This window comes from Plectropomus leopardus, chromosome 11, assembly GCF_026936395.1.
Source record: "Plectropomus leopardus strain MGB_pleo_1.0 chromosome 11, ASM2693639v1, whole genome shotgun sequence".
Taxonomy (NCBI): Eukaryota; Metazoa; Chordata; class Actinopteri; order Perciformes; family Serranidae; genus Plectropomus; species Plectropomus leopardus.
Genome location: NC_142186.1, coordinates 12,258,292 through 12,278,036, shown reverse-complemented (window position 1 = coordinate 12,278,036; position 19,745 = coordinate 12,258,292). Strand labels below are relative to the sequence as shown.

General features: G+C 39.1%; 1 protein-coding gene across 2 annotated transcripts in view; it reads right to left on the bottom strand.

Annotated features, from left to right (window-relative positions):
- The window catches only part of LOC121945336 (CUB and sushi domain-containing protein 3-like), a 235,458-nt gene that overhangs the window by 102,592 nt on the left and 113,121 nt on the right, over positions 1–19,745 (bottom strand). For both annotated transcript variants that reach the window (XM_088084026.1, XM_088084027.1), the window contains exon 31: positions 15,682–15,798. In XM_088084026.1, coding sequence (XP_087940152.1) covers positions 15,682–15,798 — 117 coding nt within the window. The remainder of the gene's footprint in view (positions 1–15,681; positions 15,799–19,745) is intronic.

The window sequence follows — 19,745 nt, the reverse complement described above, 5'->3', positions numbered from 1 at the left end:
TCCATGATCTCATTCAGAATTTGTTTTTATTTCTCAGTGTCTGTCAAACCAGTACTTTGTAAAGTATGAATTAGAACTTTTTAAATTTTCTTTTTCCTGCAATATAACTAAGAATCATTAGCAATGTTAAATGAAATGCTGTTTGTACAGACTAGTTTAAACTGAACGAGCGTTTAGGCTGATTGGTTTTACTGTTATTATTGTTTTGAATTTGTAAAACCCAAAAGTAAAGATATTTCAACAATATGTTGTTTACACATATTACAATATGTTTGCCATTTTGCTGTATTAAGGTGGATATTAACCATTCACTTAATGCGTGCGCACACACACACACACACACACACATCTAGACGACGAGTCCTAAAATTCCAATTCATTTCACTCCAAAGTAAAGAAACAACACAAATGTGCAGTAAAATATTAACAGCTGCAATGAAATCTGTGACTTTTGGTGCAATGTGCTTCCAGGACAGTAGCTTTTTATAGGTCACCAAATCCTCAAGCAGGGCAGTATTTGCTCCCCGAATGTAAACCTTTATGTGACATTTTCTCAACAACCAATAATAATAAGGCTCTGAATTTTGTATCTCTCTTTGGTGTGCCATGACATTCAACATGTGGAGAATAACCTCCACATAAAACAGACTGTGACACTTCATGTTAAACTAGTATCAAATTGGACTTCCCTTTTTTCAATCAAAAATAACTAGTATTATTTTAAATTTATTGTAACACTTAATCATCAAAAGGAAAAAAATAGGTCTTTGGGGAAATAATAAGAAATGCCGCAGGAGAGGCGGGTCAGTGTTTGATTGACAGCAGCTGGTAGGCTGAGCCCCAGCAGGAGAACTTAAGGAAACATAAAGAAACTTGTAGCTTGTATGTCAGGGGCAGGCAGTGTGTTGTTAGTGGTAGTGAAGAGTACAGACCACACCAGCATCCGAGGTGACATTTTGCAGGATGCTGTTTAATGTGCTGCAGCTGAGCAGCTAATTAGCTATCTAGTCTGTAAACTGACATTAGCAGTTCACATTTTCTCTGTGAATGTTTGTCTGGTGGCTCACTCAACAAACTAAGGTACAGTAGAAGACAAACATCTGAACCTTATCTCAGTCAGTGTCACCATCTGCCTACGATGGAACTGTATTATGCAAATATGGTCTTAAATTAACTAATATGATTGTCCATACGGAAACAAGTTCTCCATTTTCATAAATGGAAAACCAACAGTGTCTATAACAAAAAACTAGAGGGCACCAACAAAAAAAATATAAAAAATACACGTCTCCCTCTTGGTTTCAGAATAGGGGATTTGCAGAGCAGATAAGCAAAAGCAACTTAATTCCAGTTGTACCTTTAACAATGAGACCTCTCTGCAGGTTACTGGAAAAGGCACTCGAGCTGGACAATGTCTTAGTAGAGACTGACCTTTAATTTAATTAAAAAGCCTGTACTTAATGACATGTCATTTGAGAACATTATTGTTTATCCCAAAAGTAATTATTAAATCCTCAGTAAAAAGCAGGGAAGGAAACTGGTGAGAACTTATGATAATGAACAGAGAATTATCTCAATAATGTCCTGCATGAATATTTCCAATTAATCATTCTTGATTATATCAATGTGTACACACCTTTGAAAATGATCAGATCTTTCTCCACCCAAATGAAAAGACGTGGTCGGTTGGATCGCTAATTCTGTGATGCCATTTGTGTTGGTGTCTTTGCACTTGTGCATGCTAGTGCGCATGTATGTGTGTCCATTACCAACGGTAACATGGATACAGTCTCAATCTCGCCCTTTGGTGCACAGGCATCTGGTGAAAGCTACATATCTTCACACACTTCTCTTCTATTTCTCTCCCTTCCCTCACTGAACCTGATGAAGATAAGCGAATACCACATTACGGCAATAAGTTTATTTTTTGTGCATACCATGGAGCTGAGCTTATTAGCAACATCGCCATGTTTTTCTCAAATGCCAGCTTATATCTGTTGACAATCAGGCAACAACACCACAGTGTTGGTGGTTAACTGAGGTGATGCACATGACAGGCTCTTGCTGCAGTTTAGGCAAACCCCGTCACGTTCACTAAGGTAAGTGGCATGTAACACTGTGCCACTCCTGTCATATGGAAAAGCATTCACACCGTGCCTGCATAATGGGCTCAGGGCACGAGTTGCTTGTGTTCAACTATTAGCCAGGTATTACTACCACAATGAAGTCTGATTTATAAGGAGGAGCAGGTTATGAAAGTAAATTAAACACTACTGATATTTAACCTTTCAAGGAAAATGAATTCCCAACTGTCTCCCTCAGTTTCAGTGATCCAGTGAGTGGGCTGGTTTGAAAAGAGTTCATTTAAAAGAATAATAGTTTGTAATTAACACCACCATGGCTCTAGTACAGAATAGAGAATATTTGCATGAAATACCATCCTGTTTTTGAAAAGTGGGTGTAACCTGAGAAATAGAATTCCTCTATAGCAAGATCTCTGCTAATACCAAAGTATGTGTAGCCTGATCGAGCATTAATCTTGAAGAGCAATTGTATGGACAGAACAAATACAAAGTCTGTTCATTACAAAAAAAAATGAATTAAAAAAATAAGAGTAAACCTCTACTAAAACTGAGATAAACTATGCAGGATTGTCAGTTACTGCCTGTAAACATGTTTATTGGCAAACTGAAAGTGAAAACCACCCCCAGATTGACTCTTGCTTGGTGTTTTGCCTGGCAATATTTGCATTTTTTCAGCACTGTGCCTCCTGGATGGCTGCTGCTTGACCTGACCTGCGTGCTGTGGGGGCACACGTCCATAAACGTCCCAAACACAGAAAATAAGAAAAAGACAGAGGGCAGAATCTCTGCAGAAAATACACGGCACACACTTCTAGTGGGTTGCAAGTGATGATTGAAAGGGATTACTTCTGTGTGAATTCATACATTGTAAAGACATCTTTTTTTTGTAGGAAAATCCTACATAGTAAACCTTTCAACCAGGAGATTTTTCACACCTATGTATTGTATTTTAGCGCCCTCAGCTAAATTCTAACCAATTAACTGACATTGTAGAAGTTGTAGTCAACACATCAGAGTTAAATTTATCATTAAATCAAAGTAACAACTTGAGCTAAAGTAGCTGCTGTAAACGGTACACAGACAGGCAACTTCACTATAATTGGGTCACGTTGTGAGGAACAGACATCAAATGGCTGAAACTGCTAAATGAAAAAAAAGGCTGTTTTCGCCCAGTAATAGCACTAGCCAATGTGTTTGCTACATCCACATGCCTCAAGGCAAGATACACACAAGACCCACCTGAAAAGGTGTAAAAAACACCGGATACAGAGGCAATTGCTAAAGGTAAAAAATGGCAGCATATGTTTGTCCTTCTGGCTATGAATTATGGAGCAGCTTCCTGTCGTCTTCACTTTGTAGCTGTTCGGATCTCCTCTGGCATGTAGCCCCTCAGTACAGCACAGTAAAACTGTTATACCTGCCACATAACTAAGATGGACACTGCAGGATAGAGAATGAGAGGTAGAGTAAGAAACAAAACTGAGAGACTAAACGCCCCCTAACAGCCACTGGAGGCAATGCTGCGATTGTGGTTTTGAACTGACCGCAAAGTGAGCGACCAAATAACAGTGCTGAATACATGGAGCGAGAAAGGAGGAGAAAATGTGAGGGTAAGTGTAACAGTTTCTATGTTTTTATAATAAGGATGCCTTACTTCTCACTCTGTGACATGGATAAGATCGAACACACATAGACAGAGACCAATGGCAGCCAGAAAACTCAGACAAAGCAAAAACCAAACTGCAAATGCACACATGTATACACACAGAAAGGTGTACTCACACAGAGCAGCACAGGAGGACCTGTTTCTTTATCTGTTGAGTAGCGAGAACGCCTATGGCTGAACCTGCATCTGAATAAGAGATGATTTTCCCCTTAGGGACAGCTCACTGCTGTGGTATTAGCATACCAACACCGTGCTATGTTGAGTAGGCCGCTCTGCCCTGCCTCGTGAACACACACACACACACACACACAAACATGAGCACGTGCATACACACTCTCACAAGTACAGTGTCGCTCATTTCTTCCTCTAATCCAAAGCCAGCCATGCATGACTCCAATCTGCTCCTTTGCTGTAATCACGTCCAGATATTAAGTCAATAAATCATTGTAAACTTGTTACCTAATTTATGCAGGACTATGATGAATCTTTTGTCCTCTGGGCCTAGTCATGGGAGTGTAACTTAATGCACTTGAACAATGGACAACATTTTCATGCCTGCATCTTCACCTTGAATTATACCAAAGCAGTTAAGTCGCTTTAATCGCATACCTCTTTGGGTATTAGACCACGAGTTTAGTGCATTCCTAAATGTAATACCACTCTGCCTGCTGGGCTTTAATAATGGAAAAAAATGCAAAGTTACAGGTTGATCCTTCTCTCATGTAATGGGAATCTAATTCTCCTTCTGTTTGAAAGCAGTAATTTTGAAAAAAGTGACAAGAGACCATTATGGTTTCTTCTGTCCTTGGTAGTGTCTGACTGATATTAATGGTTTTCTGGGGCTGTTTTAATTAATCTTATGATTAAAGCAATCAAGTCTGGGTGCTGGCTGAGAGTCACTTACAGAAAAACAAAGGGGTTGTAAGAAGCACGCCATCACATAGAGTAAACACTTTTAAATTCTCTTTATAAGATACACCTAGCTAGAGTTGCGTAAGATATTTCTGCGTCAAAACAGACTTAATGCTTGGAGACATGGATTCAACAGAGTGATGGTTCCCACTTTTGGTTCATTCTGACTCAATTCACTCAGCTCCTGCAGATTTTTGCCTGTGCATTCACACTGTGAAAACTCCTTTGCCACCATATCTCAAAGGTTCCCTATTAGGCTGAGATCTGGAGAAAATGCAGGGAAGTGAAGAAAATTAAGATCACTGTCATGTTCCTGGAACTATTTTAGGATGATGGATGTTTTGTGACAAGGCTTGTTTCAAGTTTCCATTTGTAAAAGTGTAGACTGTGGCAATGAGTGGATGCACCTGGACAGTAACAATGTCTAAGTGTGTTGTGGTGTCTGAATGGTGGTCATAAGGTATTATTATAGAAAGTAATGTGTGCCAGGGAAACATCTCCACGTAATTACACAACAGCTAGCAAAATGATTTCACCATTTAGAGAATTTGGTCCAATTCAGTTTATTTACCTCAGGTTTTTAACCCCGTCTTGTAATGCTGTAAAATAAAAAATAACAGGTGTACATTTAGTGTGTGTTTAATAAAGTGTTTAACCATGGTGGATACATTCTTACCAATTACATATGACATGTCAATTTGTGCTAAATATTCAATACACACACCAATTAGACTTGGCTTACACTTTTCTGTGCTCAATAGTTTTGTGGTCCTATATGCCAAATTCATCTAACACATTGCTTAGTGTCACAGCAAAGCAGGATCACTGGAATTCATGTGTGCAAACCTGTAATTAGATACAGCGCATCTTTCTTGTGCAAAATTATAAATAATCATTGGGTAAAAATGTTGTTATATACAATTCCTTCTCTCCAAAGGTATAACATCAGCCCACCTTGAAATGTGGATTTTTTCAATTTGACCAATATTGGCAATATTTGAATGCTAAGACATATCAGGCAATGTCTTAAAGACTCCCTCCAGTTAAAATTAAGCTTTTAATCTTGTTAACATGTCCATATGGTGTTTTTATGCGCTAAAAGACATACTATGAGCTACATAAGCAGTCAACGCATTGACTGAGCATTTCACCTTGGAACTGCAGTGCATCAGTCTAATGAACAGTGAATGCTAACTTCTAGGGTTTGTTATATCATTAACCTAAGGAACCAATCTCATAAGACTAGAGCAAAGCGTGGAGAGGAGGAGACGCATCCCACAAGCTAAGTTTCACTTTCACTTCGACTTGTAAGAGCCAGTGATAGCAAACAAGGTTTCTCTTACTCTAGCAATACATTATCAGCTGTTTGATAACCAATTAGGGCGATGGCTTATATTATTCCTTACTGTTTACATGCAGAGGTTTGTTTAATGAAACGAGTCGAAGGTGAGCAGGTACGCATGTTCAAGCTGCAGACGAGCAGCTCAGGGGTGGGACTAATGTGCATATTTATACTACATAAAACAAAAATGTACATCTAAGCCAATTTAAGGCATAAAGGGATTAAATGTGTAATTTTGATAAAATGAGATGAGTTTTTAGGGGTTTAGTCAACATCCAGAAAGAAACTTTAAAGGCTGGGGAAATCAAAGAGGGGAATAAAATGTAAGGGCTCCTCTACAAAGAGATAACAAGAGCAGAAGAGGCTGGAAAATAGACAACATATCTGACTGGCTTAATGCTACTGCCCCTGCACTATAAACTTTGGCTGCACTTTTCAGTTTTCATCTGGCTTTTTTATCATCTCGGCTTTTGGGATGGAGTCCTTTCCCTGTCAGAAACAAGGGCATGTGCTGCAGATAGGATCATTACAATACAGCAGGGAAGAGAAATGTCATAATCTTAGAAAGGCTCTTTCAGTACGTGTCTCTCACCCCTCTGCTATTTGATCTTCTCTTCACAAAATGAATGAGCATAGCCCACTGGATCACTTGTGCTGTGTGTAGTTGATGGATTATCAGAAATCTCATGTATGCCAGCCAGGAAAAAAAATCCACAATGCAAGGTTAGGGTGTATTTTCTTGCTTATATGTACAGTGGTTGCAAAAGGAAATTCAATTTGGTTATACTTTTTTTAAGAGGAGTTACCGAGCAGAGAGGTTTCAGTTGAAAAATGTTGATGTCACGTTCAAATGCTCACCAGTAGCTATGATCTGTGTCCCTCTAAGCAGCAACAGAGATGCTTTGAGTGGCATGTGCAATTGTTAGAGGTCCTTTTTGAAATGCACAAGTCTGTAATGCCTGTGGTAGTAATCTTTTTTTTTCTCTGTTGCTATTTAACCTGAACAAACCAATCTGGTCCTGGATTGCCTCTGGGGTATGTTTATCTGTAGCATTACTTGTAGTCACACGTCTGGGAGCTCAAAGAATATCACTGTTGCTTCAAAACAAGACAGATTTATATTTTTTTTTTCGGAATGACTTTAGACTAGGTGGCGAAATTAGTTTAAAAAGAACACTGCATAAAAACAAGTGGATGAGAAAGGGTTTTAAAAAAATCTCACGGCAATAAATGAACATTCTGATTTTATTAGAAAAGAAGAATGTGCAGCAAAAGTAATGGAGAGAGAAACTCTATTCTGCAGTCTATGTCTTTAAAAACAGATCTGGAAAATATACTGTATATCTGCCTCAGATGTAAATATTAATAATTAACTACCTACCCAACTGGCTAACCACTCACCCATGCTAGATGACTGCCAGCTTGTAATACATGACTCATCAGCAAAAACTGGTATTAAATAACACTTTTCTCCAAGTCCACATGGGAAATTAGACCTCAATATGTGAGTTTAATCCCACTCACATTAAGCAAAAATAGAAAAGGACCCTTGGTCAGATTCCATATACAGTGCATCACTGCAATCCATCTGAAACTACAGACTCATGCTACAGACCATCTGGTTTTTCAGAGCATCTGTTTCCTTATGATATTGTGTATGATTCACAACAACAAACAAACAAACAGGGTTAGGCATTCTTCCTCTGGTTTAGATTGAGATGACCACTTTGTGTCATAACTGAGTCCTGCACATTTTGTTCCAAAACTATTTGGTTTATGATTTTTCTGTGTTTCACTTGTTCAAATGAGACAGATCAACATCCTGGACTGTTACCAGCTGAGGCTATAGCTAACAAACTAAAAAAAACAATACTTACACAACAACAGAACAGTTTATCTGAAAACATTGTCATGTGACGTGATTCAAGGAAAATATGTTATGTCCTGCTGGAGGCAAAACTTTGGATTGAATAATCAAGGTTACATTAAGTGGTTACACACATTATTGGTCATATGGCTAGAATTCAACAAAACCTTGCCAGCATATCAATTATCTGGTGATAAACCAGTTTTGGTGTAGTATATATCTAAAATGGAGAATAAAAGTGAGATAAGAGGCTGTGGTTCTCAGGTATCATGTAGAAGCTAATCAGTGAACCCTGACTGCCTCTGCAGGGCCCCTCTTTCCCTCTGCTCTCACCTCTGTCTGAATAAAGAAAGTCTTTTAAGGGATTTTGTCTAACAGACAAAAGGAGGTACACCCTCCAACTTCAATTATCCAAAGTAAAAAAAAAAGGGAAAAAAACTGCTTATGGCACCCTTTGGTGCTTTTATGCATTTGCCAACTTAGCCACCTCGGCCAAGATGTGATGGAGATCCCTGAATCTTCTGTATATCCATTTTATTCAGCATTTTACCCAAATGATTTCCCTAATGTCTCTGTCTTATTTTCAAAAATTCAGCCACACCTCACCTGCCCACAGCCTTGTTGAGTATCCAGTCCATGACACTTGCTTCGCATCACCGGATTACTCTTGTTATCATATTATGTTAAAAATGAAGTGAAAAAAGTGACAGTCTGGGATATCTGAAGTGGGGCTCTACAAGATACTTATACAGTATATAGTCAGTGTGTTAGAGATGGAAGACAGGACTCGCACCCCAAAACTCAGCATTGACCACTGAGAGTCTATTCGTAAAAGCTGACCAGTGGCATAATACAATGCATGGCATAGCTGGGCTTCTGTGTAGGAATATGGAAGTTATACGGTTGAGAAAATGTAGGGCCAAAGAGAGGGCTTTGAGACAGTAAGGTAAGGTGGTGCAAACACTTAAAATACAGCGTCCACAGATTGATTGATGTGGCTAAAATAAGTTTTAATGTGAACCCCCCTCCACAACAATGTAATGCTGGGCTTTGAGGTCTGAGTGCCATCTGTTTATACTATGTAGTACACTGATGACAGATATGTATCTCATCCTAAATTGTCACTTTAAGAAAAAAAAGAAGAAATTGTAAATGTTATCAGGTCTATCTTTTCTTTTGTTGTTGTTTTTTTACAGCTGTTTTAAGTCAAAATGTCTGCTGTGAAAAGGGGGTTGAGCTCTGCCTATCACATAAAAACAGAGGATTTTAAAAACTTCCTTTTCACATTTTTAAATGGCAAATTCAAATTTCACTGAGAACAGGTGGCTTGAGATTTAGTCTTTGTGATAACTGACCACAAATGGTGTGTTACAGCAGACATTTTTACACTAACATCCTGGTTTTCTATTTGCTTAACTTTTATAACAATGTTCTTTGCAAACACTACAATGTGTTTTCAAACATTAAATAGGTGGAAAAGGGAAGTTCCCACCGTTAGCCACTCAGGTAAACTATCCCAATGCTGTAAAGAGCAATTGCTCAAGACACGCACTAATGTAACAGCAACGTAATGCAAGCCCATTTTTGCCTACAGCCACTGCATTAGCTACATGAGCCTTTAGGCAAAATATGCACAAAGCCCACATAAGGTGTTAAAGACATTCACAGCACAGTCAGCAGCAAAAGGTAAGGAAAATGGCAGCATATGTTTGTCCTTCTGGCAATGAATTATGGAAGAGCTACCTGTCGTCTTTGCTTTGTGGCAGCACAGGCCTTCTGAGATTCTGGGCTGTGACAGCATACACACGCCTCATTTACAGAAACCAGAGGGACTGTATGACAGCACAGACACATATATTTTTAATGACCCATTATCACAGAGAAATTGCATCAGCCCTTTTGGCAGAGAGTATGTGGCTACACCTTGGCACAAGCTGCATCCAGTCCATTAGGCTTCTATCTTGGGTAAAAACTCCCCTCTGTGGTTTGAAAGCTATAAGTACTGGTCACCTCGAGAACATAGAGAGAGGGGGAAAAGTACAAGGATATACAACTGGCTTCTTTTACTTCCACTTTTAGCTTCTCTTTTACTTTTTTATTTGCTCTAGTCTTTATCACCGCCTTTAACTTGTTGACTTTTAAAACGGCGTACAGTACTCTTCAGGGGCGTAACTGACAAACTGGCACAAGCCATTGCACTCACACAATGGGCTCCCAGAATCTCATCAACTTGAAAACCGCAGGTTGTCAAATCCAGTCAATGCAGTCAATTCAAGTGAGCTCTTGACACACTTAAATTTGAGGCTCGCTCTAATTACACATCTGCAGACATATGTACCTATGGAGCTCTTTGGCAAAATCACATTCTACATGCAGGTTGACCAGAGCAGAGTTCACAGTTCACGTTGAGGGTAATGTATATACTGTAAGCTGATGTAGACAGACAAGGCAATGGTTTTTGTGTGGGATGTAGCACGTCGTGTACTAAGGTGGCCCCAGGCATAATCTTACTCTCCAGTGAACATCACTGATGAGTCAACAATCAGCCCCCGGGGTCAACGATTTTATGATCGCTCTCAGCAGCACTCTTCTTTCTCTCTCCCCGTCTCGCTCATTATAACTCTCTCACTCATTATCACTATCCATCTAACTTGTTCTCTCTGAGCTTTTCACATTCAACCAAGATCTATGGGCCTCTTTCTCATAGTTAGACTCACTCCCTTTACCTCTTGCAGTCTCCTCAGTCTCTCTCTCACACTCATTCTCTGTCCATCTTGTTACAGCCCAGATTTATTACTGCAATCTGTCAGTGCTCCTGTCTCGCCTCCTGACACATTCTGCGGCAACCAATATGCATATGTTGTTGTAAGTATTATATGGACACAAACACTTGGTGCTATAAAAAGCCTTGGGAGATACTCAGTGGTGACCGAGTGTTGTGTGTCTGAAATCAAACTCACCAATGACACATTATGAGCATCTTTCCAGTGAGACAACAGCCTGGGATGAAACTTTTTCAAAGTTAACCACTATTAAAAACATGGTGTTAGAATGGTTATTCAATCTGCAACATAAGGTCTAGAACTATAAGTATACATTGCAGTACTATTGCAGACTGCTGCAGGAAGAGCATTAGGAGTTAGCCTAAATCTTCACCTTCAGTCATGTAAATGGCTTCTGACAATCGCCTCAATTTTAATGAGATTTTCTGATCCACAGTTGACTTTCAAAGGTTATCTACAAAGCTAATGATATTTGGAGTGAATGTAGTTACATCTCACTGGGGATATTTCAAGCACGATCCAGTTCAAAACAAAATAAAGCACATATTACCTTGCAAAAGGAAAAAATATACATATACAAGAAATACCATGGAGGGTCTTGCTAATTGGAAGAATTTGGCTTGACTCTGAAGCCATCAAACATTCACAAAGAAGGCTGCAACGAACAAACAAACCTCCAGGCAACATAATATCTAAACAAACTTATGCTGAAAAAAAAAATAAATCAATCTACCTTGAAGCACGGTTTGGCATTTTTGTCAAAGATGAAATGTGTCTGCATATACACACAATTGGGTTTAATCTTGTCAAAACTGTCAGTCTCCCTGTTTCTAAGCAATAAAATACCATGCAATGGTGGAAGTATAGGACAAAAAACTTGCATGCTAGCCACCGAATTTGGTGTAAACAAGAGTGACTTTGTGTGGAGCAGTGTATGTTTGTATGTTTACAAGCAGTGCCCAAGGCAAAGGTTGAGTGCTATGAATAATTCATCTATTTAAAAAAAAAACAGCAGAGTTATTGTTTGAAATATGACTACAACCATTCATTCTAACAGAATAATTAAACATTAAAGGGCAAGACAGATGTGCATGGTACTTTAATGACATCTGAATGGTGCAAAGTAAAATAAGATATGCACACAGCATAAATACGAGTGCTGAGGTACCAAGAAATGATGGCTCACAAATGAATGTAGGGCCGTTTTACTGACTATACTCACAGTGTGCTTTTCACACTGGTGTCGACCGCAGGCTCTTTATTTATCATCATTTTATGATCATCAACTGGAATACAACGCATAAATACCGGTGTGAACATGTATGCACAGCATGAGAGCAGAAAGCAGGTATCCAATTTGTGAATATAAGTCAGGTAGGACCAGCAAGTCCTACACAGAAATAGAAATTTATATAATTGAGGTGACGCTTCGGGTAGAATTGAACTAGATTACACTGTGGCGCATGATGATGTTGTGGATGGATATTTATTATATGAATACATTATGTTAGTATATGAGGTGCAAAATGTGGCATGGCAAAATGCAGTCCAAATGAAAACTCAGACACAGGGAGGTATGCACTTTTCCACAGGGTTTGTTCAATCAGTCTTACAGAAACCATGACAGCTTGGGTAGAATACAGTAAATCTATACAAATGGTGCTATAATACCACCGAACAAAATATCTGCCAACATCCAACGCATGTATAAACATACAAAACTTTCAGCTGTCACACTCCTTTGCACTGACAACCTGTCAGAGAATCTTTAAACACACAGAGTAAACCTGTGCTTTTAGGAAAACTCAAGATGACAAAACAAAAGAAGGAATAGCTGATTATGTCAACGGTGTCAGTCAAATATGTATGCAAAGATCTTGTAGTCAGAAAAGTCACAAGTAATTCAGGACTTCCAGGGCTCAACAGTGGCAGCTGCCCAGTTGCTCCAGGCAACAACATCTAAAAAACTTTCAACCACTGGATTGAATTTTGTTATCCCTGCTGGCAATCACTTTCTACTGATATACAAAAACAAACAAGTACAACTATTAAAGAATGCTGAATTCCTCCTGTTGGCGTAGAGGGAAAATGAGAATGCTGCTGTCACATTTATTTATTCCTGTAGACAGTGTACTGTCACTACTTCACCACTCAGCCAGGTGCATATGCAATAAGAGAGCCAAATGTGAGAGGAAAAAAAACATTAATCGCTGCCTGACTCTGTCACAAATGGCAGAGCTGAAATTAACAGATTTTTCCTTTTCACAATCTGTATTAATATCACCTGCGAGATAACTGTCAAGATCTGGAAACATGGCAATACTGTACATGGTAATATGAAAGCAAGTTATCCTTAAGAAACTTTCTTACCAGTTTTCATTATTAACTCATTTATGAGGAACACTTCTCAGCCCGCGGCCTGCCTGGTTTTCTGCATATCAGATCAAATATAGCTGTGATATGTCTGATTAAGTACAGATCTAATCACGCTTACGGGAGGTAATTTCCCTTATTGCAGTTTACCTCATTATACATGAGACCTTGTAAATATGCAATTAAAAAAAAACATCTGTCTATCAATGGTATTTTCTTTTTACAATATAAGCAATGCTAAGCCATTTGTTTTTAGTGACATCAATTTTATGATGATCAACAATTCAAATATAGCTTTCAATCTGGCAACACACAACCGAAGGCTGGTTGCCACCCTGGCAACCATAACTCAGACGTGATGTCAGGCACTTTACTGGCAATGACTTTATGAAAATATTCCAATAATAATCATTAAGAACACATGATTATTTGTTTAGAAGTGTACTGCTTCCAACTTAAAACTTGCTCAGTAATCTGATAAGGAGAACACAGTATGCTGGCAACCTAATTCAAAAATTCAGAAACATTTTACAGTAAATGCATTTATACCAAGGACTGTCCTTGTAGCTACACCTTGACAGCAAAAGACATACATCCGATTAATATTGCAGCCCCCCAAACCCAGGTGTAAAATCCTCAGGTCATGGGCCAGAGTCATATTGATATTGAGTGATATTTCCTACTGACCTTTCCGTGCCAGTTCAACCAGGCTGACATAATGTCTCAAAGGCTTATAGTACACTATCGGTCATATTAGGGACAGACTAGGACACACGTCTGATACTGCACCCTAGGCGCTTACAAATTTCAATCACCTGTATACTAGACACTGAAATGTGATTTCTGCTATCGCACTGCCTATAGGCTACACTCAGCTGCCAAGCTGCTGCACAGAAAACAGAATTTATCTCTGCACTGTTTTAACTGGAGGTTAAAACATTAAAATGCTGTACTCTACATACTATACCTTACTTGTCCTCATTTTTAATTGGATTTAACTTGCATGATAAAGCAAAATAAGTCAATTACAAAGTCATAACAAATGGTGTTAGGGAGATACTGCCACTGTAATATGCTGTACAATATAACAAGTCAAGGATAGTTTCCTCACAGCATATACACACTGTATGTAATTAGGCTCAGTTCTGTCAAATGTCATTACAGCAAAAAATATGTCGAGAGCTTGTTTATGACCATTAGCTATACAATGTTCTGCAGCGGCAATATCTGTTGTGACTTTAGCTTTTATATCAAAGATTCAAATATTACTAGTGAAATGAGGGGTGCATGCTTTGGATAATGTAGGATCTCTTGTTACATCATAGCTACAGTTGTTGTCACAACATTTTCAATTTGCTCTACCCAAGCTGTGAATCCCAGTTGCTTTGTTAGGCTACTACTCAGAATATATTTCCCTCAAGCCACGTCACAACAGTCTTGTTCATAATCAGTGGGACTTCAATAGCCTCTGCACCTGCACTCCCTGGAATAAATTTGCAGGCTCAGGTGGGAATGTTGCTTGGCGACTTGCACACTCCGTTAAGCTTTTACAGGCAGTTTAAGCAAAGGCTGCATTTATAGGCAATATTTATAAAGATAAAATTAAAAAAAAAACAAAAAAACCTGTGGGCTCCCGAACTCCATGAGTAGTGGGAGATGGCAACAGAGGATGTAAACTGTCGGGCTGGATCATCACACAGGGGATTAATCTGTGTTTCATAAGCATGGGGCTTTACAGAATAAAAACCTCTGCCTACGATTTCTGCAGCTCTTTATGACTAACATGGAATACTGAGCAGAGGAGCATCAAGGTCTTTCGGAGATCTTTGCTGAATTATGTAAATAAAGAGGCGCTTGGATAAACCTGTGAATTTGTTTGCTCCATCTATTGCCTAGAGCCCTCCGCTGCTTGACCTTCGTCTCCATTACCTACTGTACAGCGCATTTTTCATGTCAACACAATCAATTTTTGTTTGCCCTAATCCTATTCTGCTTTTACACCTCTTGCCAAAGCCCAAACACATCCTTTCTTTAGGTTGTGTTTCAAGTCAGTGGGAAAAGGCTGGCAGCAGTCTCCAAACACGTTGTTGATATGGAATTCTAAAATGCTTTATTGATAATATTGACTAAATGTGATTTCATTAGACACACACCACTGTGAGGAGGGGCAGTGACCTTCACTGCCTATTCACAGTGTAACCGCTGGCTTGATCCTCCGTCAATTCAGTCATCAGATATGAAGCAAGTATGTCAATTGAATATTAATCAAGCGGCAGACAGGAATTTAACCTGAGTGTCAACGTCTGTAACCATCAAACATACTGATCCAAACTTACAAAGAACTGCATGCCTGAAACAAAATAAGCCCTACAGAGAAATGAATTATACAAGCCTGAACATTTTGTTTGGTAGTACTGTATGACCTCCGACCAGCTTTGAGAGTAAGCCTTCATTTCTTCATAGACTATTCTCTATCTTCATCATTAACAGAAAACTTGCAGGAAACACAGACAATTATCTCCCTTGGCCTCCTCCTCTCACTTCATCTTTGAAGTAAAAATATTTCTGGAAACCGACAACATACTGCTATAAACAGCGGTTAGATATGTAACACATTTCTACAACCCTGTGAAAATAATGCTTAAAATGCTTACCAAAGTCCCCCGGGACGAAGATGTCATAGACACAGCTCTGGCCTCTGGTGTAATTATGTGGATAGTTTGGGGATAGCACAGTTCCCTCTGAACCAGTGAAGTGACCTCCGCAGGGAGCTGTGGGGACAGGAAGGGAAACAAGAGAAAACACATTTAACAAACGTGAAACAACCAGCTTACCATACCTGGGGAAATGAGGCAATACAGAACAATCAGTAAAATCCATTTTAACTGGCACAGGTGCACAAGTAAGCGGTTCATATCACAAAATGAGATGAAAAGTCATCTTTGAACTTAAAGCTGCTGACAAACATAATTTTGGCCAGAAAACGCATATAATGTGACACTTGAGAGACACTTTGGGGACATTTTCAAAAGAAAAGTGAGCTGTAAACGGAAAGAAAAGGAAGTTGGAGTTGTGTTCACAGGGTTAAAAACGTAAACTAGAAACAACCAGCGAGGGAGAGTACTTTCTCCCTTCAAAATATGTGAAAACATCATCAATCAACAAAACACACAATCACAAAAGTTCCACACGCCTTGACTTTAATCAGCCCGTATCGCCCAACAGCATGTTTTTAAGAAACTTTGGCTCAACTCTCCAGCTGAAACAGGCTTTCAGTCAGCAGACTGTGTACATAACAAGTCCAGTTGCTCTTGTTTTGAAGTTGCTGTATAAGTATTTATGCTGCACAAAGGTATGAGGACTTCATCCACAAGAGGGGAAACAACACCTGTCTTTGAAAACTATTAGCTCCAAAGAAAATTCATACCCTCACACCCTTGATTACATTTACTTGCACCATCATCATAGTGTAGGCGACTAGGTTCATCAATATAAGCTGTGGTCTGTCCTGCACCTGCGTTGCATCTCAGAGTTCTATCTTAAGCTGTTAATGATGTTCCTAATTTGCCAAGAGGCCCTCTAACGCAGTTGCCTCAGACCTCACGGACCAAGCCATCAGGTGGGGGAGCCTCGACTGTAAACAAACACACACTCATTTGTCGGAGGGATGCTGTCACCAGCTGCTCTGAGCCCCCCGTGGCCCACACAATGCACATGTCACTGCTGCTTCATTGAGAAGCACAGGAGAAGATGAACAAAAGCGAACAGAGGGGCTAATGTGGAAAGATGGATCAGCAATTTATCCGCATTTGGTTGTTGGAGTAGCAAGAGGCATGTAATCAAACATATGTGATGACGGCAAGTGGGACTATGATTCAGGCTGATTTGTCAGACAGAGTGGGAGCCATAGTGTCGAGGTGGGTGAGGATAGTGAGAAGGCTGCTGGTGGGAAGGAGGGCACGCTGTACTGTCAATCCACAGCAGGTGAGAGCAGCACTACGGAAAGGAAGGGATTCTCAAGATATGCTTTAATGGTTTCACTCTGACAGGAGAAGTGGGCACACTGCAAAACCTGCAAAATCATTTTGTGCTCTGTACAAGAGAGATAGGTAGGAATGACCTAAATGCCCACAAAAAGAGGTGAGCTAGTACTAAAAACCTACAAATATAATGATATTTAGAATAAGGATGCCATTTAAGATGTCCATGTATTAAGTTTCATTTCAAGAGAGCTCAGATTATCTTCAAAATCCAAACTGACAATTTTTTTCATACATGTATATATGCAGACCTTTTATAAATTCTTGCAAACAGAGAGGCAGCTGCAAATAAAGAGGTTTGCAATGTTTCTCATTTTGAACTGGCTACATTTGAAGGATATTGACCCAGCCCTGCAATCCACTTCATTTAGTCAGACATGGGAGCTAATGGAACCTAATCTAATCTAATCTGCTAAACGTATTGGGAGAGATGCTAAAATCTGGACAGAAAGTGGATTCAATGAAATGTGAAAAATGATAGACAAATTGTAATTGATCCTGCCTACGGTTCGCACTAACTACTGCTGATGCCTTGAATTTGATCCCGTTAATTTGGTTATAAAAAAAAAAAAAAGCATGGCAAAGAAATCCATTGAGTACTCAAACATACAGTATTTCTGGCATATCTGTACTGCAATACCTTGTTATTTATCCGCTTGTATGTCAGCCTTTAAATGTATTGGTCTGGCCTGGCCTATTCAGCGACAAACAATACAATAGGAAGCGGTCTTGTCAGTAATTACCGACTTTTTAAAGTAAACTGTGTGTTTTGCTTCTTTGGGAAATACTATCAACTTCAGTTAATTGCTAAATAATGTGAAGGGACAGGAGCTGGCCATATGTTGGGGCAGCTGAAGCCATTAGATTTAGCCTTTAGACTTAAGTCATCAGTTCAAATTTAGTCTCAGAGTGAGAATACTAAATGGAGAGATGCTGATGGACCCTTTAGTAAAGCACATAACCCCAGGGCTATTCGGGAAGTTACACAGGTGCCAACTGTAAAAGTAATGAATAGCTCCCTGGTGTGAGGGTGGGTGCCCCTGTTCCCCACTGCTGAAAATGAGAGCTGCATTCTAATTCAACCTTGGCAGATCTGATACTTTGAGGAGTATTAAAAAAGGTGTCATGCTACTGGAGGGAGGAACGCTGGGTAGTTATCTCGAAGTCCTCACATCTTTTCTCACTTCTCTCCCTCACACTGTGATACTGATGAGCTCTAGTAAATATGTCAAACTGTACATTTGGCTGAATATTAAACAATTAATATTTGCTATACTATATTCTTTGCAGCAAACTGTGAAATTATAAAACTATAAAATTCCAAAAAACATATGATGGACTATTTTTCAACAACCCTACGTGAGGTTGCTACAGCTTCTGTTACTTCAAACATAAACTGATTCTGCAGATCAGGTAGAGTAACAAACATTGTGGTTTTATACTTCCAATTAAAGTTAATAAAAGACTTAGTGGTTAAGTCTTTTATTCTACTTTACCACAAAGGTTGACTCACTTATAGTGAAATCGGTGCCTTATATATCATAAATGTGTTTACATAGCTTTTCTTTATTACGTTGTTTAGATTAACTACAGGTTTTATGTTTGAGGTCAGTTTGTTGTTAAGTTTATGTGTTGATCATTGCTAATCTGAAATATTATGAGCATGGGTAGATATACACAGATTGTAGATGCTGTTGCTATCTGTGTTTATTGTGCTCTGAAGGAAAATAGTTTACTAAGATTAGATTGATAGGGTTCAGCTGTGGGAAACCATATTTGACAGCAGGGTGAGTGCTGGGGATAATTGCTAGTGGTATGAAAACTGATAAAAATGAATTGACAGAATAGTTTTTTCCTTTTGAAAAAGGCAGGACATTTTAGTTTTTATAAGGCCCTTTTGTCATTTTGTTAAAAGTACAGCACTGGGAAACTTGATATCAAGCTTCTTAAATATGTATAAGTTATAATAATTATTTTCTGTTATGTATATATTGTATATACATATATACACACACACACGTATATATAGATTTATAGACAGATACATAGATGCATAGACAGACAGACAGACAGATAGATTGATAGATAGGCAGATAGATAGATACATAGACAGATCTATACATAGGACAAGTTTTGTAAAAGTATTCCCTGTGAGCAAAACCTCAGGTTTCAGCTCTGAATAGTCTCTTTCTAAATGTTTTTTCTACTTTCGAGACAAGCTGACATCAGCTTGTGACAGATTTCGTGAAATGGTAATGTGCTTCAGGCAACCTACTGCAAGTGTTTACATACACAGTGTAAGTGCAGTACACCGCTCAATGAAGTTATGTGCTAATGTCAGGGAAACATGTCTTGTTTGGTGATGTTGTTAATTTCTCCAGGATTTCAGATCATATTCCTGTCCAGTTGTGAAGATTTCAGTTTAGAAGATTCTACTGGTGATTTTTCATGGTAGAACCTGCAACCAAGAGCTTAGATGCAGAAGTCCTGGAAAACCCTGGACAATCAGAGACTGGACTTTTTCAGGCAGGGGGGTGGGGGTGGTTAAGAGACAGGTGCAAAAACAGACCCCTTCTCAGATAGGAAGAAGGCCGTTGACAGGTATTCCAGTGCAGACAGTATGAGGAAAAAGGGTCAGTAATGGAGATTGGTTCTGTCCTAGTGGTGACTCTTTTAGT